The 27,899-nt window shown below is 39.5% G+C and overlaps 1 protein-coding gene across 1 annotated transcript; it reads left to right on the top strand.

Moving 5' to 3' along the window:
• Window positions 1–72: 72 nt before the first annotated feature.
• Window positions 73–27,025, top strand: htr7c (5-hydroxytryptamine (serotonin) receptor 7c). Its single transcript, XM_044336439.1, has 2 exons — window positions 73–539; window positions 24,955–27,025. Exons 1-2 carry the CDS (start codon window positions 73–75, stop codon window positions 25,691–25,693), a joined length of 1,206 nt encoding a protein of 401 aa, XP_044192374.1. The 3' UTR covers window positions 25,694–27,025.
• The last annotated feature ends 874 nt before the right edge of the window (window positions 27,026–27,899 follow it).

The raw sequence follows: 27,899 nt of genomic DNA, 5'->3' as shown, positions 1-27,899 counted from the left end.
TCCAAATATGCGCGTAATTGGAGTGCACTGGCGAGGCGTCCCTTGCATCGCTACCGGGATAACGTTGTCGTGATGCACAATAGTTCGGGAATTGAGCCCACTTCTAATGAGAACGAGGATATTTCCGAAGTTATCAATGGCACTCCGCAGCTTCTGTACAACGTCCTCGTCACCATCACTCCCACAACCATGTGGAACGCGTCGTGCGGGGAGCAGCTGCAGGATTTCGGGCGCCCGGAGAAGATCATTATTGGGGTGATGCTGGCGATCATCACGGCGGTCACCGTGATGGGGAACACGCTGGTAGTGATCGCAGTGTGCGTGGTGAAGAAACTAAGGCAACCTTCAAACTATCTTCTGGTGTCCTTAGCAGTAGCGGACCTGTCAGTGGCCATAGTAGTGATGCCGTTTGTGATAGTGACAGACCTCACCGGGGGCAAGTGGCTCTTTGGAGAGGTATTCTGCAACATCTTCATCGGCATGGATGTAATGTGCTGCACTGCCTCCATCATGACCCTGTGTGTGATCAGCGTGGATAGGTAAGTTCCCAAAGTTAGCAGCTCGAGCTTCGTTGTCACTGAAGTCTGTCAAATCTTCTCTGGCACCGAAATTACGCATAGTAGGCTACAGCGCGCCCTGGGTTTAAAATGACACGAAAGCGGCAAATATGCCCTTTTATATGCTTCAAACCACTTAAGTACACTGAGGGTAAATACAGTTCAACTGCCAAATTAAGTAATGAACTGTAGGCTAAATGCATAAAAATATCTTGGTGTTTTTGCGCCAGAGGATGGCATTTAAATGTCTAATTCCAGATCAACCATTCATCGGATTTTCTGTGCTGCTGAAGCCACTGAACCAGAAAATTCATTCACAGACTGTGATTAATTTATAGCACGCTTAATTAATCTGCTTGACCAGACCATGGGCAGTGTTTCCTGAAAGTAGGATCAGCGCCCATCGACCTTACAGCTGTTGCTATGACTTTGATACATGATTTACTGTCGTCCTACATTTAAGGGCGCATAGGTCGCAACTGCTCTCTGTCATGTGCCTTTATTTCCCCATTAACAATAAAATGATAAAATCTACTGGAATTCACTTTACACATTTCGTGGCTGATTTGTCATAGTGCGGTAGGTAAAGTTCATTTCTGAAGTATATAAACTACAAATACTGATTTTTTGTTGGTCTCACTCCATACATATATATGAGATTTACTATCCTGGAGTCTTGCATCAACAAACTGTTCGAAAATTATTCATGAAAGTGAGTTCCCAAGTGCACCACCGTGAGCTGTTTCAAATTCAACATTCAAAATGGGGAAAGTAAAGCTTGAACACTCATCCCCACCCATCAAGATCCAATCTGCCTCTCAGGTATATCCTTTGGAGTCACTGCTCATAATGCCAGAGCTGAGCCAGATAGCTCCTGACAAATGAGACTTGTCCGTTGCTCCCACTATAATCCATAATGAAATAAAGTCAAGTGATCAGTGTCACTGCTCTGCCTTACTAACTATAATGAAGACAAAAGCTCATTGTTGTACTGATGATCTGATTATTTCCTCCCTACTGGCCAATCAGGCGTTATTATCTCAGTGCATTACAGCAAGAATTATGCATGTTTCCTGCTCCTGGATGCTGTGAGCAGGAGGCACTTAAGTACGCCTGAAGAGGTCACAGAGGTCACACAGATTGCTGAAGATAGATGGGCGGTGTATGATTTGAACATGATCTGTGGCCACTCACTCCCCCAGCCAGGTCGTGAGCTGCACACATACACAGTCAGTGTATGGAGAAAATTAATTACACATCGCCCTATAGAATTATTTTTTTTTAACATCATGAACCTGGTGATTATTCAAGGAGTATATAATCATGAATATATTTGAACTAATCTCAGTAAAATTAAACAGTGTCAATGTGCAGGCCACTCTTTGTTATCCAGTGGGAGATAATTCAGAGTGTGGCAAAGCGGCTCTGTTGGGTCTCAGTGTTATTGTCTATGATTAGAAATGTGAATAGCTCACACTATATACTCAGAAAGGACAAATGGACCCTGACCAGCTATGTCTGAAAAGATAGAGTGGGTGACTGAATCTGTTGCCATGAAATCAAAGTGTGCACACCCACTGAATCACACCATTGGCCTTCTATTCCTTCAATGCCTTTTGTCAGGCACGGTGTAACTCTGAGAATTCTCAATAATATTGAGTCAGTTTGGGATTTTTTTCATCAAGCTGTAACAGACAGACAGTAAACTGTTTGCTGTTATCAAAATGAAAGCAGGCTTGCATTAATTAAACAATACAGAGTGTGTTTGGCATATGATTCACAATGGGAATCATAGAGATAATTCATGAATATGAGATTTGCCAGTTAGACACATGATTGCTTGTAATTAGGGCTCTCTGACTATTGTCCAGGATTCCCAAGGTCATTTATTGTAAAAGCTCTGTGCCTTCAAAGGAGGGTATGGTGCAAATAAGGCTCAGGGTTGAACAGGTGTGTTTGTGGGGGTCATATAGTCGCTCTATATGTATATAATGTGTATATATATTATATGGCACCTAGAATGGTGCTCTACTGCAGAGATGGATATTGATTGTATCTCAGAGCTCCATAGGTTTGCAATATGGACATTGTGAAGCCGGTGGAGTGCTCCCTCGTGTATGAGGTCAGTGAATTGATGATCCTGCAGGGACTCTGACTGGCTCCAGTGGATGCTATCAGAGACACTGCTGTCACCCAAGTGGAATGCAGTATCTCTGACATTCACCATCCATGTTAACTCAAGTCTAATCAGGACCAGATAAACCCACTTGGGGTCCTGGGAGAAAAATGAGCTGTGGGCCCCACACGTTATGTCACCTTTAAGTAAACAAGTTTAACAGATTTTCATAGGAATGTGCGCCACATAAACACAAACATAAATAATGAAGATTCAAATCTAGTTTTTCACACCGGGCCCCTGAACAACCAGGCCTCAAGATTAATCAATAATGCAGAACCTGGTTAAAGGACTCTAGGGCAGTTGCCAGCTTTGTATCTGTTAATCTGGGTGGCAAGCTGCTGAATATGGTTGCTCTTACAGGGATAAGAAAAGTGGAACTGAGATTGAGATTCACCCCATTGGTAAAGCAGCCTTAATTCTACAGTCTAATTGTAGTGTGGTTTAATTCTTAATTACATGCAATCATCTTGTGGTGAAATGATGCATTTTAAGACTTTTTAGTGTGTAAGCAATCTGGCAAAACAGATGACAGCAGTTTAGCAAGAAAAGGCTTAAGTCCTGCTGAGAAAATTATTCATGATCTTTTCTTATGTTAACATGCAGATGTGGATAAGGTGATTCATAAACACTGAGAAATTCAGATGTTAGCTTATTACATTTTTAGATATCTAGGTTTCAGATTAGCTTCAGTTATTGCATCACAACTAAATTTGGCCTTGATTGGTACCCTAAACAAATACTTAATCTAAACTAAATCCTTCTACTGAGGCAGGATTTATCAGCGAGATCAAAGTACGAGTGCTATTGGCAACTTAATATTTGGGCTGGGTGATATGGATCTATCAGGGCGTATGTAAGTTTACATCACAATATCAATGTATATCATGGTAAAATACAGATAAAACAACCAGAAATGAATGTATGTTTTTATTCAGTCCAGTAAATGAATACCTGACAAATCAACGCACTTCATCACACTGATGCTAACATTATATAAAAAATGATAAATTGCAATAAAACCATACAGCTCACTGATTTACAACACAGTATCCTAATTTACCAAGAAATATTAAATGGTTAGATACCATGGCATAAATGGTATGGCAGCAGTATATGCAGCTTAGTGTGTATTGTAAATCAAATGAAGAATAATATAAATAAATTAAATAAAATGAAAAAAATGATGCTGTATTAATTTTAATCTGAATGTCCAGCCTATTGCCTCTTTATTTCCCAAACTGCAATGTACCTGAAAAAGGAATTAAATTTTATATAGAAATCATTTCCTAGTTACAACACTCACTCTATAACAGCAGGTTATTGGCTGACTGAAGAAAAAGTTACCTATCCTGTAGCATGGGTCACAACAAAATAACAGAATAGCAGAATACATGTCAGTGCTATTGATTTTGTACTGTAGGTGCAAATACTGATGGCTGTAAAAGTCATGCTTATGGATGAGTACCCATTCATGCCCTACAGCTTCCTTAAGTAGAGATTCAACCCTGCAAATTGAACCCAACACACCAAAGCATTGACCTAGTCACAGCAGAAGAGTCCAGACTGCATGTTGTGAAGAGAATAAAAGAGAAGTTATATGCCCAAAGCCTGCCCAAATGAATGTAGGACTGCTCCCAGCATAGACTTTCAGCAAAGGTTTAGCTGCATTTGTGCCCACTTCCCTAAAAAGTTAGTATCTCTTTTGGCTACAGCCAGTTTTTACCTTCACTGAGAGTAATATGTTGTATATTCAATAATTCAGAAGTCAAATATAAATGATTTATTCACAATAGTGAGAAGAGAGAGTAGTCCTTTTCTGCAGTTTCTCAGACGTCTAAGAAAAGACGCTGCTAAAGGAATGAAGGAGCTTGGTTTAGTGAGAGACAGACCCTAGACCCTACAAGTCAAATATAGCCTTAAAGGAACAGTGTGAAAAATTTATTGGCATCTAGCAGAACGGACTAAGCAGAAATGGAATATAATATTCATAAGTATGTTTTAATTAGTGTATAATAAACTGAAAACAAGAATGGTTATGTTTTTGCTCCCTTAGAATGAGCCCTTTATATCTATATGGGGAGCGACTCCTCTTCCACAGAGGCCACCATGCTGCACCGCCATGTTTCTACAGTAGCCCAAAATGGACAAACCAAACACTGGCTTTAGAGAGGGCCTTACTTGTTTTTTTGCAAGTTTCATGGCCACCATAGGTTCTTCTACTCGCTTGGAAGGGGAGGGGTATTCATTTGGTTGCACTCACCACTAGATGCCACTAAATCTTAGACACTAGTCCTTTAAATATCAGTGAACAGTGGAAGATGGATGGGATGTAGGTCAAGGAACAATATCACGTAACTGTAAAGTAAAGTTTTCCACCAAGGTTCAGGCTAAAGAAAATACAGTATAGGTGTGATTACACTTGTAAGCCTCTGCAGGGGATTTGAAGGAAGAAATCACGCTAGTGAGGGCCTTTCGGTGGCAGCAGGATTAACCACAGCATTCACATCCTTTCTGCCTACTGGCGTGTTAATGATGAGCTGAGTTCACACACTGCTCTAACATCGACCTGCCCTCCCCATCTGATAATATTTTGTGAGGTTGGCGAGTAAGTTTGTCCCAGGAGGGATGGCGCTTTCTCAGTGCAGCTGGAAAGCATCCACCCGCAGCACCAGACACAAATGACTTGACCTAGCTGACGCATCCTCAGGTAATGTGATGTGACGCCTAAGCTCTGCTCTCTCAGACACTATTCACATCCCACTTGTCGGCCACTTTGCCAAATGTGAAGGATTGGACATTTCCTGCCAGTCAGTGCAATCAGATCAAAGGCAGTTCATGCTTGTAAAGGAATGCTAAATCAGGACAGAAAGTGTGTTCTGGTAATAAATAGGATGTTACACTGAATTCTTGAATCCTGTTATCACAAGCAGTTTACAGAGAGCAGTATGTTTTAGAGGTTTTGGAAACCACAAGAGACACATTTAATGTTACAAGCCACTACAACTATTTCATACTAAAAGAGGAAACAATGTCTAAAATCCATCACTGCCCACGTCCTGTAAACAAGCACTCAGAGCAAAACTGCTGTCAATGAAAATATTTCAGACCATCATTAAATAAAAATGCTGGGATATTGCATTTGGCAAGTTAATCATTGATAAGATCTGCTTGTATCAACCACAGCTCTGTTTCCATCCTGTTTCACTGTCTGTTTGACTTTTATTATGGTAATACGGGATACAAATTGTTCTCTCATCATGTAATCAGATAGGGCGGTGTGTGTGGGAATCGATCCAAGGGGTTGGGATGACTGAATATCGTAATTGCGCTCTCTTTTTGCCTCTTGGGATTTGTCATTTACGATAAAGGTAGCCATTGTTTGAGGGCTTGGATGACTTCCTGTTGGCTCATTAGAAAAATAAATATATTTATCTCTGGCTTGTTGTCAAATATATGGCAGCTACAGCAGGTCCAGCATGCTCTGCTGCATTCACGCCATATGGAAGTTACCATATTATGTTTATTTCCACTTATTCAGGATTCAGATTTCTTGTTAGATAGCACTGCATTAGATAGACATTTCAATGAAACAAGAATCTTGTCTATATACTGCACATGAAATGTACAATACAAAAAACATACAGTAAGTAAATATTCAATAAACAAAAAAGAAGAAGAAAAAAAGGGTTACCAACAGCATATGTTTACATGCAGTGTTTTATAAATTAATATCGGGAATCTCATATATCAGTCCCTCCAGGACTTTTTTTGTAATTATGCAGCCAAAAATGTTTTGCAGTGGCTCTTCACAAAAATTGCAATACAATTTCCAATGTTTTATGTGCTCTTTTTGTGGTAAAACTGCAGGAATTGGGGAAAATTGCAAACAAAGGAAAACAATGTAATTTTTTAAAATCTACTACCAATGAACAGTCATGTGTAAACTCTTCCTTCGATAAAAACCATAGTACATATCACAGAAACAACTATATTTCAGTACTATTTTTTAAATTTATTTTCTGAACATGAAAACCATTGGTTCAAAGTTATTTAAAAATAAAAATGCTGTACTTGTGTTCCATTAATAAGCCTTTATTAAATAAACTTTCACCTTAATATCAGCACCAAGTAAAATTAGTCAATAATGCCATCAAAATAAACCATTAACATAAAAATATAGCTTCATTTCCAAAGTGCTCATTTTTATATTTGAGGTAGATTATGTCCATCTTTGCTGTCTGAAAAATGCATCAACTTGTATTTTTCTGACTGACTGAATGCAAATCTCATTTGGTAACATTTGTTTTGTCTATGGGAATAATTTTTGTTGGCAGGTGAGATTTGTCCATCTTCCACCTGAATGCATGCCTGAGTCCTTGCTGAATGGTCTGTTGATTTGGCCATTTCATGCTGAAAAGTTGCTGTAATTCAGCAAAATTGCAAGCTCTTGCAAATATATTTGTGTCGATTATTGTGATCACAAAATTGCAATTTCCTGGACAGACTGATATATTTCTGAAAGCTCTGACTTGATTCACACAGAAGTGTCTGAAAAACAAACATGGATGACCCATTATTCTCATGGGTCATTCTGATTAATAATAATAATGGATTACATTCATATAGCGCTTTATCTTGATACCCAAGCACTTCACAGTGAAGGGGGGAAACTCCCCTCTGCCACCACCAATGTGTAGCATCTGCCTGGGTGATGCATGGCAGCCATTTTGCATCAGAATGCTCATCATACAACAGCTTGAGGTGGAGAGGGGAGAAATCATTGAGTCAATTACACTGGGGGATAATTAGATGGCCAGATGGAGACAGCCAGGTTGGGAATTTTGCCAGGACACCGGGGAACCCCCTACTCTTCGCAATAAGTGTCATGGGACCTTTAATGACCACAGTGAGTCAGGACCCTGGTTTAATGTATCATCCAAAGGATGGGTTTTAATTTAAAAAAGTTTAAATAAATAAAATAAATGAATGATCCATGTCAGCCCTAGGCCTTCAACTAATCTAACTACCCTAAAACAGTGCTAATTTGGAAAAGGAACATTATAAATGAACATGTATTCATTGTCTTGAGTTGTCCAATGGGCATAAACGCTTGCATGGTGTCATCACCAGCTCTTTACCAGCACTCTCAGGGCAAAGGTCACTTGAACTAAACAGCTATACACTGCACAATACACACTGTGGCTCGGTGAGGTTATCATGCATCCCATTTTCCCCACTTCACCCTTGCCCCCCTTCTTCTAACTTACACCTCATTTGTAAAAAGCTCAAGAAGAGGGGAGTGAAAAAGGAGGCAGGAGCGCTAAATGATGACTGTACCAAAATTCATAGTAATCCATCCAATAGTTGTTGAGATATTTCACTCAAAACCACAAATATTAACCTCATTGTAGTGCAAGAGGAAAAGTCAGGGAGATTCATTAGGATTCATCGTCCTGGGACTATAAATGTACAAAATTTCATGACAATCCATCCAATAGCTGTTGAAATGTTTCAGTCTGGAACAAAGTGATGAACTGACCGACCAACAGACTCTTACTGCCATCCCTGAAATGTATTCTGAAGAAATATAATATTTAAACTGCTAAATGCTTCACTCACAGATCACATGTTCTGTGATGATATTTGGAACCACTTAATCAGATTTTCCTACACAGCTAATCAGTGAGCTTTGGAACAGGATCCAGCTCTACATCATATTTGAAGAGCAACAGTCATGCCGATGGATCACAGACTGACATGAAAATATCCAGCTGAACTGCTTTCGCTGATGAAAATTAGGTTAGGAAGGGGGTTGTTTTGAGCTGTTTTGCTGATTATCTTTAATAATTTGTATGTCCCCCCTATTGGGTAAAAACCATCTGACCCCTATTTGATGTTTCTTGCTTGAAATGAAATTATACACAGTTATTGATGTAATGAGTGAGTTTGTCAACATAAGACTGGTGAAACTTCTTAAAAAGCCCTCATTCCTTAAAAGCTGGAGGTACCTAACTGTCATATGTCAGCAGCAGTATTGGTATGTTCTGCTTTCCTGTGCAATTTGACGTGGAGGATGATGAATTATTAACAAGCCCACAGACAGAGATCTTTAGAATTTTATTTTGCTATTCCCAGTTTGTCATCCTATTTACCCGGAAATCTCTGAGGACAGGAAGAAGAAAAGGACAAAGTGCTGAGTGACTTTAGTGTGGCATAAATCAAGTTTTGTATATGGAATAACAAAGGTGGGGTCTATTATTCATCAAGATAGAACAAAGGGCCATCGAACATTTACCAAGCAGTGAACCAATATTTTTCCTGTTGATGGAGTGGAGAGACAATACTGAGAGACAAAACACACACACCGTGCTGTGAATTGCAGATAATATGTTTGAACATTTTGCATATTGCTTTGGTTGTAGAATAAACATGCATTTTGTATTCACTGCATTTGTGCACATGAATATTTATATGGTCTATTATTGAGGGCAATATGAATGATCATATAACCAATTACTGAGGAGTTAACTTTTTTAAATCAGTGACCAATCTTGTGCATCCATGTGTGTTTATGTTCAGAGGATAAACTGTAAGTCTCTGCATTTGGGCATATACTGTAATCCTGCCAAAGGCAACAGCTTTTAGAAGCAATCCCTTTAGACACAGGCAATAATTAATTTGCTCACATTTCTCTCAAAAATACACCACTCTTCATATATGTTCAGTCTACTGTGGTTGTCATTTAATTCTGAAATTATTATTTTTTGGTTTTGGTGTATTGACATCATTCCAATATATTTCTTAAAGAATACAACATACCACATACTTTTATCAAGAAAGAGAAAGTTAAATTATCCCAAAATGTTGTATGACTGAAGTTCAATATGACAGTACAGCTGTGATGTTCCTCTTTACTCCGGGCATGTAGATGCTGAGAAGTTAGTTATTTAACCCCTAGCTCTGAGTGGAGTTTGTATTCCAGCTGTGAAATAGACAATTGAGTTATGGTACCCCCATTACTGCCAATCTGCCTTTGAGCAAGGCACTGAACCCTGAAACTGACCACTAACTGGGTCAAGGGTCTGCAGGCAGCCCTGCACTGTCGGACATGACTGTCTGTGTGACACACTGGGAACAGAAATGTGTTAGTCCTGAGCAAAATCATATGTAATCCAGTGCATTAACAGTTGAGATTGAAAGTTCATTCTTGATCTTGGAACCAATAGTTGAGAAAAGTAATCTGACCACAAGATCCATCAGAGCTGTTGTGGAGCTTTCAATTGTATCACACTTAAAGTGCCCCAAAAAATGGAAATTTGAACACCTATGATTCAACTGGGCAAACTCTATCAGATTAGGAAGATTGTGTGGTACAATCTTTGTGGTGAGATTTTTTTTGTCAATTTGTAGAAACATCTTTGAAACACAGACAGATCTTTGCACATACTGTATGCTGGCAGTCAGAGGACTATATGTTTTTGGGACACTGGCGTGTTGGTCAGGTTACCTGTTAAATGGTGAAAACACAAACGCCCACATGATCCATCTGTCTAGATTTTCGGCTGCTGAGCTCCATGGCAACACTTTAGTATACAGTGTGTTGAGTAGGACACTTATTCAAATTATGAAGATTAAAAGCAAATTTGTGACAGTAGTTTTTTAGAGCAGTTTGCCAGAGTTTGCAGAGAATACACAGAGGATTAGCCCAAGTGAGACGTGAGTGTATGTACTATATTTACTGTTGCTCTATGCCACTCCAAAGTTCAAAGCTGTGTGTAGTTTTTAGCCACACTAGCTGCATGGCTCTAGGGATGGCAATGATCTGTGGGTCCAGCCCCCTGACTTTACCTCTAACACCACCATGAGGGTCACATTGTTGGTTTTTAGTGAATTATCATGACAACTATTTACATGAGATTTGGTACAGATATTCATGTGGCCCAGAAGATGAATCCCAGTGACTTTTGTGATCCCTTGACTTTACAGCTAGCACCACTAGGAGGTCAAAATTTTCACTTAATCTGTAAATTTTCACTTCATCCCTCAACATTCTGTAGTGTGTGTAACTTCAAGGTTCAAGATTCAAGAATGTGTTTATCACATACCCATATTTCCTAATATGTGCAGTGAAATGCAAGGGTGGCATACTCTAGAGGACTGGTAAAAGGTTAGTGTGCAGCAATAATAATAGTAATTAGAATATGAATGGATCCATCAACCCATGGTTTCTGGTTTAGAAATGACCGTACAGTCACCGTAGGGATGATATTGTTGGCCACCATTGCTATGAAACTCATCAGTACCACCATAGACTCATTGATGTTATAAGAGCTGAATTGGAACATATCCTGATCTTCAGTCGATGTCACTCGGGTTGTACTGAGGTGTGGCCTCTGATAGGTCAGTCCAACACCGGACCTCAGTCACCACAGTTTCCTGTACCATCTTTTGTTTATATTCTGGTCTGAGGAAGCTGGTGATCTGACCGGCTGAATTGTGGGAGAAAATTAGCCTTGTAACCCTCCTTGAATGGAAAATGGTACAAAGTCCTGTTCATCTGGTGGGACATGGGAAGTTTGTCAAAATTTTTTAAGCTTTGTCTTTGCCAAAATCACCAGTCACAATGAGGGCAGTGTCCACTGACCTGGTCCATTACCAGCAGAGAACACCAAGCAACTCTGACAATTTGGAGCCAATAATCTGCCAGGTGCATATGGATGATTTTGGTGTCACTTAATCTCCCAAAACCTGACTCTCAGATGAATGATTTTTAAAAAATTTTTTTTAATGACTATTAGGCTAGTTACATGTAGTCCACAGTCAACTAAACGTACTTTAGCTTTCAATAATGATACACCTCCATTTCTTTTGTTCACATTAAGCTCATTGCACAGTTTAGCATTATTATAGCAGATTAACTGTTTCCTACCCATCATTATGTGCACTGCTTTGGCAACAGTGACCTTTTATTTAACCGGATCAGTATCATTATCTTGTTGTCACAGCTGTGTTTGCTGACCTATAATGGTATTTTGTTTGTCTATCTGTCAAAATTAGCCTGCGTGGAGATGAATCCTGGAAATGTACAAATGTGATACTGTATATTTAAATGCACTCTCTCAGAGAGAAGCTGAGTAACTTATTGTGGTTATTTTCTTTCCCTTACTGCTCATAGGCAAGATAAACAGCAGTAAATATGCTCTTTTAATGAATATTCCTGTCATCAGTCATAGTTTGTTTGGTTACAGCACACTGTGCTCGGACAGGAACATAGATTCCACCTCCATATCTGATGTTCTGATGTATGTCATCTGGTGCAAAATCAAATTACATTCAATTTAGTTCCTTCTCCTGAAAAACATTAATATCAGCTGTGCTGATGTAAGCGGTAAGCGCTGTTATTCCTTTTTGCTTGTAACATCAGATCTGACATAGTTGAGCGTACAGTATTCCTTTTGTGACTTGTTCTCATTTGTTTTATTTGAAAGTTTTCACAGAGTACTACTTAACAGATTGATTTATAGGTTGCGTATTTTTCTTTTAAATGAGACACACAACATCTGGCTGCAGACAAGGCATACTGTAAATCCAATTAATCATTTTGAACATCTCAAAATCCATCAAATCTCCTGTGTTGTACTGTCCAACTGAAATTAAATTCTTTTTTTGTCTACTACAGCAGTCTACTACTACCGAACATATCTGCTCTGTGATTCAGTTGTCCTACGTTTTCCTTTGGGAAAAAATCTTAAACCAAAAGGGAGACATTTCATGATGACGGCCCCTAATTTTGCAGTAATTCGGTGAAATACTGTTCTGTTATCCACCACAGAAACCTCATTTATTTGATATATGAAATTAAGGAAATGAGTCAATTTCCTCTTCTATGTTTTCTTCACTTCTAGTTATGTTGTCACCTGTCAGGTCTGATCATATATGTCATGTGTTACGCTGATAAGAAATTGTATAGGTTTGATTTGGGGTTTTTGTCTGTTTTTAGCATAATAGTTGTTGTTGTTGTTAAATACAGATATCAATAGCATTCCCTTGCTCTTGGCTGAGTTTTTTTAACATGACGTCTATTTTTGTGTCCTATAAAAAAAGGTCAGTAAAAGAATAGGAGGTGGGAAGAAGCGCAGTCCTCAACATTGGTCTTTATATTACATTGTACTGTCTAGTGACTCAGGAACAAATTGGATACAACTCCTCCTCACTGTCCTTTTCCATTTGCTGATCCACGAAATGATGACTCATACACCTGATGTCCATGTCTGTAAGTCTATGATCCAGAACTTTGCACAGTGGTGTGACAAACATCATCTCATCCTCAGCACAAGCAGATTGTGTTTGACCCTAGGTCATCCATTACCATACCATGATGCAGGGCGACTCTTCTAGGTACCTGGGCATCCACGTGGATAACAAATTACCGTGGTATGGAGGATGTCTGCTTCAGGCTGCACTTCCTGAGAAGGCTCAGACCCTTTAGTGTGAACCAGGAAGTGAAGGTTCTATTCTATCATGCAGCAGTGGAGAGCCTCCTGAGCTAAGATATCTCTGTGTGGTTTGGTAACCTGACAGTACAGTCAAAGGCCCAGATCACCTGATTTATACAGACAGTCATGACAATCATGGGAGTCCTCATCCTAGTCCTCAAGCTATATTTCAACAAACCATAATCAGACCCAACATGTTCTCTACCCTGAGTATCAGCTCCTCGCTGCAGACAGACAGTACAGGGTTCCCCTAAGCAGGCATAACCATTTTAAATGTTCCTTTGTCCCCCATCAAAGCCCTTAACACCACCTACGCTAAAATATGAGTATGCTGTAGCTGTCCTTCTTGTCGTTGATCACTGTTATATATTGCACTATGTGTACACTTTTTCTGATGTAGATGGGCATCTGCAAGTGATGGTTGAATGTATTTGTTGTTTTTTTATTTAATTGTTGTTTTGTTGTGATTTTATACTGAAGACACTGTGATGTCCAAGGCAAATCTTATTTTATGTCATATAATGGCTATTTCATTTATACTAACTGCTGGCTGATGCCAAATTGGAAGAAAATGACTTGGCTCAAAAGATGAGCTGGCTGTGATATCCTTAGTAAATAGTAAATGGACTGCATTTATGTAGTGCTTTTCTAGTCTACCAACCACACAAAGCGCTCTACAACACATGCCAACATTCACCTATTCACACACATTCATACACTGATGGCAGAAGCTGCCATGCAAGGTGCCAACCTGCTCATCAGGAGCAATATAGCGCTTTTTAATCCAAAGCGCATCGCAATGTTTCTAATGCTCACTCACCCACACACACTCATCGGCAAATTGGAGTTCAGTATCTTGCCTGAGGACACTTTGACATGCGACCTTCTGATTAGTTGACAACCTCCTGAGCCACAGCCGCCCCAATGCAAGTCTGTGTCAAGCATCACAGTGTACAGTGGTTCAGCAGTTCAGCAAAAGTATATCATAATTGGTTAAAGAATTTAGTTAGGTTAAAAGGCAATTTGACTTTGCTACCGTCGATTGACATAATTCACATAATTTATCAGTGCAAATACATTACGTTGTCACAGTTTACATACTATTTTTTCATAAAAGAGTTAAAAATTTTCTAATCAAGCACCTCTTCTTCCCTTTGACCTAAAACTAAAATTATTCAACATTTTTTCTTAAAAGTCAGAAGTAAAACAGGTAGAAGTGGAGAATTAGATTCCTCCCCCACATGTGAGAGTTCTTCTAAGCTTATTTAGTTTTTGAGGTATCCTCTGAGAGAGCGACGGCACTCTGCAGCAGAATTGCCTCTGACAAAGATGAAGGGGCTCTTCACACTCACTCTCTCACATCATCATGACAGGAATAAGAGAGGAAGATGGACTCGCTGGCACATACTTATTCACCTTCCACTGACGGACTTTAGTCATTGTATAACTATGAAGTTTGCAATTTAAATTTCATGGTGGTGAGAAAGGTCTATAGATGCTCTGTAGTTACATAACAAATCTAGTCTCTGTGGCTGCTAACATAATGGAAGTCCCAAAAACAATTAACAGGCTGCAGCGAAATGCAACAGCCATGCAGAAATCCACTCAGAAAGTCAATTTAAATACAGTGATGAGGTAAACTGATTTTTTAATGTAGACTCCAGTGACACAGAAAATGGTCTTGCTTCTTAGCTTGTGTGACTCATACTGAAAAACATTCTAGTCCAGATTCAGGAAGCAGTGCATGAAACCCAAAAGTATGACTAAAAGCTTTCTTCATACAACTTAATAGTGCTGCTCAAAAGAACTGTTGTACATATATAAATTTGGTGCAAATTTCATTATTTTCCTTACATAATAGCTATTTATAGGCGAGGCCATGAAAACTGAGGTTGTGACTGACTTGCTGCTGCTTCACAACACTAACTATGAGTAACTGATGAACTGAACTGATCTTTGGCAAATGTATGAAAGGAGATTAAATCACTGCAAATCCTGATCTGTGCCCCCTGACAGAGACAGCCTCTCCCATTGCTAAAAGATGAAGGAGACACAACTGTAAACAGGCAGTTCAAACAGGGGCAACCAACAGGATTTACAGATCCCATAACCATTTATAGCAGTGGATAGCCTGGTGTAAACCCAAGAGCTGGCTGAAACATTTTTAAGTTTAATAATTGAGGCGGTTGCCCTCTATGCTGAGCAAGTCAAGGTCCTGGATTTTGGTTTGCCTGGTATTACTCAGAACTTTCTTTCACTTTCACTGTCCAGAAAGACAGAATAGTTGATGACTGGAGTAACATGCCTGAAAGATAATAAAAAGATATATGGTGTATATGAGGGGAATTAAAATATTTGCTAAGTGTGTGAGTGGTCTTAGAAGAAGGGGCATATTTTGACTGGTTTGAAAAATTTGGCATCTTGTAAGGGTGGAGGACAGAAAATACAAAAACCACAAGGAAGTGAGCGGGAGGGGCTTGGACTTGCCATAACTTTATTGGTCTAACACTAAAATAAAATGTGTTGGACAATAATGATGATGGAGGAATATTATCTTATTCTTTTCTCATTTAACCATGATGAAGCCAGAGCCTAAGCCTAGTTCCATAACCTTAACCAAACACCAAAACAGTCAGAATTTAGTTGAATTGAAATGATGAGTCTGTGTGATTCACTTTGACAACTCTGTGCAAACATCTTGAATGGAGCAACATGTAACACTGTTGTCCATAGATGTAAGATTAACCAACAAGCCATAGATCACAGATCAAGAGATTTGTGTGAGTGCTTTCAAATTACCTTGAGGACTGGGAGAGCTGAGAGATGCTCTCTGAGGCTGCCATTACCAGAATGAAAAGGTCAAGACACCGGTGAAAGCTCAGGGCCAGATGATGTTGTTAGAGTCCGCTGGGACAGGGAGTCCGAGGAGTGAGCCGTAAAGAGAAGAGTACAATGTTAAATAATGTGTGTTATGGGAATTGCTGCTGCCTTTTCCGCTTAAACTTAAAATGAACTGCACATACATGCACTGTACTCAGCTTTACGGTGCATTAGAGAAATGTTTAAAGGCAGCGCTGTCAGTGACTGATGTGCTGAACAGAAACAGCATCAGCAGGAACAGCAGCGATAGAAAATAGCAGCAGCAGTAGTTTAAATCAGGAAACATGAAGTCTGGGTTGGTTATGTTTTCACTTTGTAAACATGACATCTTCAGACCTGTGAAAAGCAGCGAACAGCAGTGAATGTGAGAGTTAATATGGTTAAAGAATAGACAGACCTTGGGAAAAGTAGTTTGACAAAAACATCTTAATTCAGTGTAAAAGCTAGTAAGCGACCTTGAGTTAACATTTTCCATTTTGTCAAAGGACAATAATGGAGGGTGAAAAGCAGTTTAAGCTTGCAATTTAAATAGATGGCTCAAATATGTGAAGTTCTATTCAACACCACTGTAAACAAAAGGTGTTTCTCTGAAAGGATTACTATGACGCTTTGCTCTCTTCCTGAGAGTTAGATGAGAATATCTATACCACTTCTTTATTTGTATGGTCAATATGAAGCTATAGCCATCAAGTTATTAGCTAAGTTTGACATAAAGGCTAGAAACAGGGGAAAACCACTAGCCTGACTCTGACCAAAGGTAACAAAATCATTTTGTGGTTCTGGGTAACTTCCTGGAGTCTGCACTGGTGTCACTCTTCTGAATATGCATTGTGAATATGCATATTTCCTAAAATGTTGAACTTTTGTTGACATTTTACTATAATTTGAGTCACTTTTTATATATTCATCATTGTTTGCTTGATGCTCTTTTTTGCCCACAGAAACCATGAATGTGTAATCTGCAGTTCAGAGTGTGTGTATATCTCACAAAACATTAAGAGATGTTGGTGCATGTGCTCTTTGCTCAGCTGGGAATAAGGTGCTGCTGTATTGCTCTCTCTGTGTTATTTCCATGTTCAGGTGGTACATCAAGTCACCTGTCCCTATTTTCCTTGAAGTGTTTGATCTGCTCAACAAAGCTGGAAGAATCACCTTTAACTATGATTGTGATGTCCTGTAATCATCTTTTGTGTGACTGTATTACCTTCTGATGTGTTGTTGTGTTTATACACAGATCTTTAGTTGCCCTTTCTCTTCTCTTCTATTCTACTGTACTCTACTCTGTGGTGCCTGCAGGCTATTTGCTTTGTAATCAAGGACACTCTACTCTGACAGGGATGGGCACACTGACTGTTGGAAGGGGAATCAATTTATCACTGTGGCACTAATAGCTGCCCATCATCTCTATCGTTGTGAGAGCCAGTAAACCAGCGATAGGGTGGTTTACTGGACAGGTGGTGTGCTGTGCTGCGAGGGCCATAAAATATCCGCACTACTGCTTTATGGCAATTAGGAGGAAGTAAAACAGACATCATAAAGGTGTCAGGGGGGCTAAAGCGTGATGTGTCCTTCAAGTACACATACCTTTTAGAAAAGCTTTCTATTGCATCATAAGTATGAATAAAAAGGATAATAGTTTTTAAAGGATAGTCAGTCGTGCTGTCTGTGTGGACTGAAAATGTTATTATTCAGGGGTCTTACAATTGGTCAGTGGTCCTGAAAAAGGTTTCAGATTATAGATATTTACTGTGTCAGATGTATCTCAAACCTCCCACGGTGCCCCTGGGTTTAGTTGCTGCTTGAGGTCCCAGGTATTTTCCAAGCTGTAGTTGTCACTAATGTACCCTTGCATTCTGTAGATCATGCTTTTAAAATTTGGGATTATGATTCTGAATCTGGAAACAGGTTCAACCAGACTAGGGGCTGTGTAGACAGCCTGTATATTGATTAAAATAGAGGAGTATCTCTTCTGTCAGATGCATGTGAGACAGATGACTGAGAAACACTATGTGTAGACACAGTGTAAGAAGTCTAATCAGAGACACAGCTAGTTACAGTCAAATAAGTGACTTTAGCCACCTACTGATATACATACATACATACATACATGCATATACAGTATGTGTGTGTGTGTGTATGTGTGTGTGTGTGTATAAATACACACACACACACATACACACACACACACACACACACAGCATTTTAAAACTAATTAAAGTGTAATTAAGTCATGCTAAGTGGGAGAATAAATGTTTCTGTAATTTTGTTGAACTGACCTTTAAGCTTAACATCATAGTCAATTAAGACATGTGCAGTTCAACTCTTGATTAAAATTAGATGTTTAGATGTTTGCTAGCACTCATACCAAGCATACCAGTCCTAAGTTACAATATATACAGTATTAGAAGAATTATTCACAGACTACTTGACACCAGTCTGACCTAAGCTGGAAGTCCTGTGGCTGGAGATAACAGAGAAATGTGAGAGAAGCAGGATGTCTGTCCAGGGATGACTCAGTTTAGTTTATGTAAGAGTCTAAATGAGATTAAAAAAAAAAAGCTGCTGCTGTTTTATGCATTCATTCAAACTTATATATACAACCTTAGTCTCACTGTAGACAGGTAAAAGTTTGAACACTAAAGAGCAAAGTGTAATTCTGACTGTAGTATGAAACAGAAGGGATTGTGCCTTTGCTTCCTTGTTGAGGTGGAAACTACAGCTCTGCTCATGTTGTGCAGCATGCTTGGTGAGAGAAGAAGTTCAGTTTCTGTTGTATGGAGGTTCCTCAAATAGAACAGGAGAGATGAAGCATTCCTTGAGGACTGAGGTAGTTGTCTGATGTCGGAGAAATCCCATAACTCTCACCAGACAGATTTGGTGCTCTTCAGTCTACGGCAGCTCAGAATAAATACTCTGTGTTGATACTTTACACTTGTTTTTCATTTTCAAATCAATCAAAATCAAAAAGAAAACAAACCTTTCTATCTCATATTTTGCGGATATCTGATTTTGTCCAACAAGAAATGATTGCACTATTGCAATATTGAGTGAACAATGGGGAGTTTTCAGATTTCCTATTCACTTATGTAAAACAAACAGAGCATGAAAGCACTGAATACACACTAGTGACTGCTGGTTAAAAAGCAGCCACAACGCACTGCTCAGTTCCTGAAGACACAATTCTTCAACAAAAATGGTTTGATTGCAGGCGACGTCTGCATCTCTGTGCCCACTTCACTCACACAGATAGACTCCCTAAAATGGGCAACACTTCACTTGTTCACAGGCTCATCTCAGATTGCCCTCAAGTGCAATGACGTTGGAATTATACATGTCTCTATAAGATGAATGAATGAGAATTCACCAATGGAAAGTTTCTAAGGGAAAAAAGTAGTTTCTGTTCCTTCCTTTGTTGTTCTAAATTTACCACTCTGCCATCCAAACCAACAGCAGCTTGGTAAATATTTCACTGTGTATCCCCTCTCAGCTGTAAAAGGTTTGAGAGGGGCTCCTGGAGATGACTGACGACTGTTGCACACCAGGGCCGGTTACAGCGTTTCGGTGCAGAAAATAGTTCACTTCACTGTGCCCTAGCTGGTAGCATAGCTGAAGTAATGGAAGTCTCCATTAGCTCGGGCACACTGTTTGTCTGTGACTGGATAATCCCTGAGGGCTGCTGTGGCTGTGGATATGTCCCAAATCCTCCAGAGATATGAAAAATAACTCCTTATTTGGATGTGTGTCAGTATTTATGCTCAATGCATGCTGTTTTATGGAAGGTGATATCTTCTGTGGTGCGAGGTATAGCATGTGGTTTGATATATGCATTTTGTTTAATATGTTGCTACATAGTTGCTACAATCAATATTTTTATATAAACAATGGATCAAATGACTACATGCAATGTGAAAGGTGCCGCTAGAAGTGATGAACCCACAGATAATTTTCACACAACTCTTTTAAACTTATTTTATTAAATTTATTTTTTTATTTTTATTTTATTTGATAAGGATGATTTAACATAGTTCCAATACAGAGCATGAAACTGATGTACTGTACAGAGAGTTTATAGCTATTGCTAATTTTCAACTCTTGTCCCTAATTGGGCTTTACATATACAGTGTAATTAAAATATACAGCTTTCATAATCATAAAAACCACAGTGTTCTACAGATATGGGAGTACAATAAAATACACACACTGAATTTGATTTCAGTTGGTAATGTGTTACAGAGTTGACAGCCCTGTATGGAGAAAGCTGATGTCCAAATTTAGATCTACGATATGGTATTTTACAGGTGCCATTCACCATGCTTCTAGTTACTCTGGTACTGTCTTGTCTTTGGATGTATTCAGAAAGAGGCTCGGGGGCAAAACTGTTGATACATTTGAAAAACTAATTAAAAAAAAAAGATGAGTAAAGCTCTCAAAACTAAGTAGATTGTATTTTTTTAGTATGTGACAGTGATGCCACCGGACACGCTTTTTGTCCACTATTTTCAGTGCTTGATTGTATCAAGATGTGAGGTGTCTGATTGTCGATGGTGATGCTTGAGTCCACACTGTCATACAATATGAAAAATGAGAGAAAATCATAGCGCACATAAATAACTGAGCTGCCTGAGTTGGTATGTAGTGCATGATTAGTTCGAAACAATTAAGGTTGGTCTTTACTGTTTTTGAAATCTTCTTTATCAAATTTGAGTAGCAGATCTAAGATAATCCTAAAAACTTGAAATCTCCATATCTTGATTTCAAAATTTTCAAGTGAGCCCTGTTTTCTAATGGAGAAACACATAGAAACTGTTTTTTTCAAGTTCAAGACAAGATGATTATGTTGCAGCCATTGATGGACATCATCCACATATGCAGTCAGAATCGCCGCTGCCTTGCTAGGTGACTTGGCTGGTGCATATATGACCGCGTCATCTGCATAAAGCTGGCAGTTGGCCAATGGACAGCTTGTAGGTAGGTCATTTATAAACAGGCTGAAAAGCAGCGGACCCAGGATTGAACCTTGAGGAATACCCATTCTGTTGTTTAAAAGGGATGACATGTCTCAACTTTCACACACTGTTCTCTAGTTTGAAGATATGACTCAAACCAATCAACTGCTTGTTTTGAAAAATTGAATGCAGACAACTTAGACAGGAGAATGTCATGGTTGACAGTGTCAAATGCCTTTTTCATATCAAGAAACACTGACCCCACGACATTACCTCCGTCCAATGAGTGCTTTACATTTTCAATGAAATAACAATTTGCAGTTTCAGTGGAACATTTTGGTCTAAAACCAAATTGTTGTGGATGAAGGAGTCGATTGGTCTCTAGGTGGTCAACTAGCTGTGCTGCGACAACCTGATTTCAAGGCCAGATCTTGTTTTTTCATAAGATTGCATATTTCATTATTTAGCCATGGTAAAGTTGCTTTCCTTTGTTTACATTTCATGTTTTTGGTATATTTTGCTGTTAATTTCACTAGAGCAGTAGTCATGAAGTTACAACACATATCCATGTCATCTATTTCTATAAGCTGATCCCAATTAATATTCCCAAGATCACGTTCAAATTGCACAATTTTGGACTTAGGGATGACCATCTTTGCTCAGACAAACCAGTTAATAAGTTGTTTGTTTTGTTATCCGATCTGTTTTATTGGTAAATACCATATCAATTAGGGTTCTACTGTTTCTAGTGATTCTTGTAGGTCCTTTAATCATCTGCTGGAAGTTGAACTTTGACATAATCATTTTCAGTTTTTGTTTATCATTTTTGTCCAACCAATTAATGTTGTAGTCACCATATCATTTTGTTTCTATGTGAGAATCAAAACCTTTCATAATATCTTGTTGTTCATCATAAAAGGAGACACTGTGTGATGGTGGGTTATACAGAACAACAACATTAAAATTCATATGAGGTGAAAGAATCACAATTAGGGCTAAACATTCAAGAGTGGTGTTCAATTCTATTTCTCTGCATTTGTACTTCTCTTTGATAAAAATTCACACCTACTTGTGTTTTACTTGACGATTTGTAGCTCTGTCATTGTTGGTGGTGTATGTCTTTATACACCTAATTTTGCAATGCTCCTCATATAGGTTTTATTTTTGCTGTATCCTATACTGCCTCACAGGGATTGCTTAATCTCTTTATGTTAAAATGAACAAGAGAAAACCGGCAGCAGGTCCCACAGATGTTTGCCTCAGCTCATCCTGCTAAAACACACACAGGAAGCTGTGTAATGAAGTGTTAAAATGCTTACTGCCTTATCTTCTCTCTGAGTGAAGGGTGAGATTTTGTATCCAGTGAGAGTGCGTCTGAAAACAGCTCTGTCTTCTAACAGCCCGAAGATGAGTCATAGGTTGTGGAGAACTGACACACAAATATCCCCCTCAAATAACCACCACGACCACCTTCCTCATTACTGAATAATGTATTCACAGAGGAGTGTTGCATTACTGGGTATCCATTATGTATTTCTAAGAATTCCCACAGCATAGAGTGTACCCATCTCAGGGTCTGTCGTCTATCTATTTGACATTGCTCGCCTGGATGTATTCAGTCCCTGCTGTAAAGCTTAAGTATATTTTAAGTGAGAGTTGTAAGCTCGGCAGAGCAGTGGTTGGAGGGATCTGGGGTGAATTAACACTTACTTGTTACATAATATTCACTGAACACAACTAACCTGAGCCAAGGGATCTTTAAAGGGGATGTATTATGCTTTTTCTGGTTTTCTGTTATTTATAAACTGTTATGATGTCAGATATCTATGCCAAACGTGGTCAAAGCTCCAAGACTTGAGGTTAACGTATGTACTGTAGAAATGCTGCCTGCAAGTCAAAGGCCAGGGCTTCAGCTTGCTCTCAAGGCTTATTTGCAATGGTTTTTTCTATCTTGTTGACGAGTTGACATCAGATAGTTGCGCATGCCCATTAATGGCCGTCTGTTCAGTAGCCTTGGTTGCTAAAGTTGTTGCTAAGGTTTTTCTATGTGTTGTTTGTGTTGTCCACTCTCATAATTCAGATTGGATCCTGGCTCAAATATGTACAGATATATTTTAAAAGTTGACATTTTGAGTAAAGGACGAGAAAAAGTAGTGAAATCCTACTACTATAGTTTGTTGCATTGTTTGTTGATGTAGCCTGTTTTCAGACAGAGGCTGAACTGTGATTCACACAAAGATATTAGAGTAGAGCCCCAAAATAAAAAAATAAAGACATTGAAATGAGCATAATATGTCCCCTTTAAGAAGTAAGAGGTAATAGTGTATGGCACCTGAGTTTAAATGTGAACTACAAATATACTGCAGAGGCTTTAAATATAGGAATATTTTTTATCTGATTGTGATGTCACTTAAAACTTAATGTAACGCAAACAATAATAAGCAATTTAATTTTTGACTGAAATGAGGAATCTCCTCAAACAAAGTTTGTGTATGAAGTTGTGTATTTGGCTTTTCCCCCTTCTTTCTGTCTCATGGTCCTCTCTGCCACCACCCATGGGTGACAAAATAATGACACCTGTCTCAGACAAATAATGGACGTTTCACCTGTCATGGCAACAATGACAAATTCTGATATGACCCGCATGTAGGTCACATGCCTCAGATGCCCACTGTATCATACATGCAACCACATACATACAACACAAAACACACAAGCATTTTTTCCAAATCCTATCTGGAAAAAACAGTGACTCTGTGCAGCTTTTAACAGCTGATTAGAGAACATCAGATCTGTGTCAGATGTTTATGGGAGAAACATAATCAGCTTTCAGCTGCAGTGCAGTTGTAGCCTTCTTGTCCTCTCCAAGTGACTCTGATCTAGATCAGTACCACTTGCACAATGTGTGGTCAGTTGTTAACAAGCTGCAATCTGCAGCAGAGATGCTGGGCTACAGTGGTCTGTGTAACGCTATTTTCTAAAACCAGTAAGCTTTTGGCAAACTGAGGACTTAGGACTGCAGTTTTGAATTTTTTGTTGCTGTGTAAGCTAATGTGTAAAGACAAATATTGTGATATTTTGACAAATATTGTCAAACTGGACATGACTTGTAGAAACTCAACATCTACAAACCGTTGATAAAGTGAAGAATCCCGGCCAGGCTGACTGAGCTGAATTTGATTTCCACAGTGCTGATAACATCACTGGTGGATAACGAGACGAATTGGCCAGTGCTCCCTAAAGCTTTTTATCTTGTGATTAACAATAGAGCAGAAACAGCCTGGAGTCTCAAATATACAGCTTTCATCAACGACGCATTTGATGTTGATGAAGGCTGTGGACATACAGCCAAAACACACTGAGATGTACACACAGACTTATCATTTTGTGAGAATAACAGTTATTTTCTCAATTTTGTACAAATTAAAGCCTTTCACAGCTCACTTTATCTTGTTTTTTCTGACACCTCAAGCTGCTATTTGAAACCACAGTTAACTGATTGATTTTATTGATAGCTCCCTCTTCACCTGCTAAGCTCCTCCAAAGCCAAAGAAAAGAAGCTAATGGCCATCTAGGCAATGACAGAGTTTATGACTGATTGAAATGTCTTTTAAGTGAGTGGACATGTATTTGATACCACTACAGTGCAGTTTCATCTTAATGAAGACAGGCAGCACATTTATTTGCTTCAGTTGAGTGTCTGAGTGAATTACATGTGATAAGTAATCCTTATTTTTGTGATGATGTGATGATGAAGCTACTGTACTTAACACGGTGTCAAAGGGTTTTAGAACAAATATGAAAACACATTCAGCCACTTTCAGCCCCAAGTTGAAAATCTGCCTGGAAGCTAGTGCTGAGTAATTTGTAATAGTTTTTGTCTCACTTCCTCACAGGTATCTGGGGATCACACGGCCCCTCACCTACCCAGCCCGGCAGAATGGTCAGCTGATGGCAAAGATGATCCTGGGAGTGTGGCTGGTGTCAGCATCCATCACCCTGCCACCTTTCTGTGGCTGGGCCAAAAACGTCCACACAGCCGGTGTGTGCCTCATTAGCCAAGACTTTGGCTACACCATCTATTCCACAGCCGTAGCCTTCTACATCCCTATGCTGGTCATGCTGGTCATGTACTACAAAATCTTCAGGGCAGCCCGCAAGAGTGGCGCCAAGCACCGCTTCACTGACGTTTCGCGTCGCGATCGCCTTGAAACAGTGGCTAATGAGGCGCTGCGAATGCAGGGGCTAAAGCCTCCTGGTGTGGCAGAGGAGTGCGCTGCCTTGTCCCGCCTGCTGAACCGTGAACGCAGAAACATCTCCATCTTCAAACGGGAGCAGAAAGCAGCCACAACACTGGGGGTGATCGTGGGGGTCTTTGCTGTGTGCTGGTTGCCGTTCTTCATCCTGTCCACTGCCAGGCCCTTTATCTGTGGAGTGGAGTGTAGCTGTGTGCCTATCTGGCTGGAGCGCACACTGCTCTGGTTAGGCTACGCTAACTCCCTAATGAACCCCTTCATCTACGCCTTCTTTAACCGAGACCTGCGCTCCACTTATCGCGACCTTCTTCGCTGCCGTTATCGCAACATCAACCGCCGACTGTCTGCTGTGGGAGTCCATGAGGCTCTCAAGGTTTAAAGCAGAATATTTTAGTGACATATATTGGCTCTCAAAAAGTGGGGTATGGTGACCCTGTGCTTGTACACTCGGTGCTTAAAGGGCGATGTGTACACAGCAGGCCTGTAGATAAGACACAGACTGACAGAGGGGGAGTCACTGTTGGTGGCTCTCTGGCCCCTCCGCAAAGGCGGCAAGACAGCACGATCACTTCAGTGTGTGTGTGACTCAGTCATTCTATTTTGGGAAGGAAAATCATAGAACGTACTTGATGGGCTATTCAAGTCAACACTGCTTTTGTGCTTATGCCACAATTACGTCCTGGCTCTGGATTTCTGGTAAGATACTGAAGTGACAAAGGAAATGACACGTAAACACAATCGATCATCCCAGGCCTTTCTGGGTAAACAGAAAGCAAACTGATGTCTGTATATTAACAAAATTGATGTTTGATAAGGAGAAACATTTGTTTTGTGGCACAATGTCTTCTGAGCATCTTCATCTACATGTCGCAGATTCATTTCAAACAGGAGGGGAACACTTTGAGGTGTATTGTGCTCTGTGACAGGATCACGTATTATTTATATCAATTCATCCTCAGTCATGGCTCTCAATTTGGTCCTCTCACTAAGTTTAAAAGGAGCACCTTAAATGTTTCCCAAATGTTTAAAATGTACTGATGCCAAGAGAAATGAGGGTGACTGGAGAATATTGTTAAAATGCAACATGAAGGGAACATTTTCCATTCATGAAATCTCAGTGTTTGTTGCTTTAAAAAGAAAAGTAGTTTGTTTAGTGTCTGCATGAAACATACTTGTTCTACATGCCACTGTATACATAAATCATAACAGATTTTGAATAGTGAATGAAAGTGTTCCATGTTTCACCCAAATGCTTTATCACATACTTGAATTCAAATATGAACTATGTACCAGAAACCATGATACTGTGGAGATTTTTCACTGTTGTTATTTTGCCTTTATCAGTTTCATTCTGCAGTTGGCTGCTGACCTTCTTGGTTGATACAGTAAACTAAACCTGTTGAACATTTTCACTTCAAGAAATTACGTGGTCTTGAGACTCTATTGCTCCATTGGTTGTCGACAGTGCTTCTATTTTGAATCAGTATGTAGTCGCTTCCCTCCTGACCACTCTACCATTTCAACTCTATGGTGACTTCTGTGAACGTGTGTCAAATGTCATCAGTCAAGCAGTGTGTGCTTTTTCTACCTCGATTTTTGAGAATACTGTACATTTTCTCCAAACAGATGTAACTATTTTTTATTGTGTCGATCTACAACTGCTTTGTGATTGCTCTGTTTAACCACTTTGTCATTATCGTCAGAGACGACCTGGGGAAGTGAAAAAAGCATTCCATCACTTTGTAAATAAAGAAACACTTGTTATAATGTCACTGTGGCCTACACTGGTAACCTCAGATGCTACACATGAATGCAAACATGAGTGGTGATGGTGATGGAGTTCTCTGGAGTTCTTTGGATTCAGATTCAAAAGATTTTTTTCTCTCACATTCTCAAACAGCATCCACACAGGTCCCCTTGCTTTCTAGCCCCACATGAGCAAATCCTCATCAAAGGCCTGATCCACACAGTTTGCCGTACAAATTTCATCATCCTCGCAGACTGGATTCATAGGTGTATCATGAGGAATAAAGACACACCTTAAGGCCTGCTACAAGCCTTTGAAACATGACATTTCTTAAAGAATTGGCACCGAGGCCGTGATGCTACTCAAAGGAGCCGTGTTTGAGGATGGTGACCCAAATAAGATGACTTTATTCTCTGTCTGCTTGGAGCTATATATTTTATTCAAAGTCTGGATGACAGCTGTCTGCTTGCTTTCTTGACTAAAACTGTGCTATAGTGCACAGACAGAAGGATGAGGTAGAGTCTGACATGTGTGATGGGTTGTGTTGTGTTGTGGTCAGATGGTGTGAAGCTCAAATACTAAAAAAACGGGAAATGGCTGGAGTAATACTCAGTAGCAGTCAGGTATAAGAGTATTAATGTGTGTAATCATCTCAGTACAGACTGTGGCAGGCTGTGTTTGTATAAGTGTGAGGATCAGAATCAGAAGTCAGAATCAGAAACAGGTTTATTGCCAAGTATCTTTGCACATACAAGGAATTTGCCTTGGTGTTGTGGTGCATAACAATCAAAAAATAGAAAGTAAGAGAAAAACACAAGTAAGCCTACGTATACAAAGT

Source organism: Thunnus albacares, chromosome 2, assembly GCF_914725855.1.
Source record: "Thunnus albacares chromosome 2, fThuAlb1.1, whole genome shotgun sequence".
In the NCBI taxonomy this organism is placed as follows: Eukaryota; Metazoa; Chordata; class Actinopteri; order Scombriformes; family Scombridae; genus Thunnus; species Thunnus albacares.
Note: the sequence above shows the minus strand (reverse complement) of the source record. Positions and strands in the feature narration are given on the sequence as shown.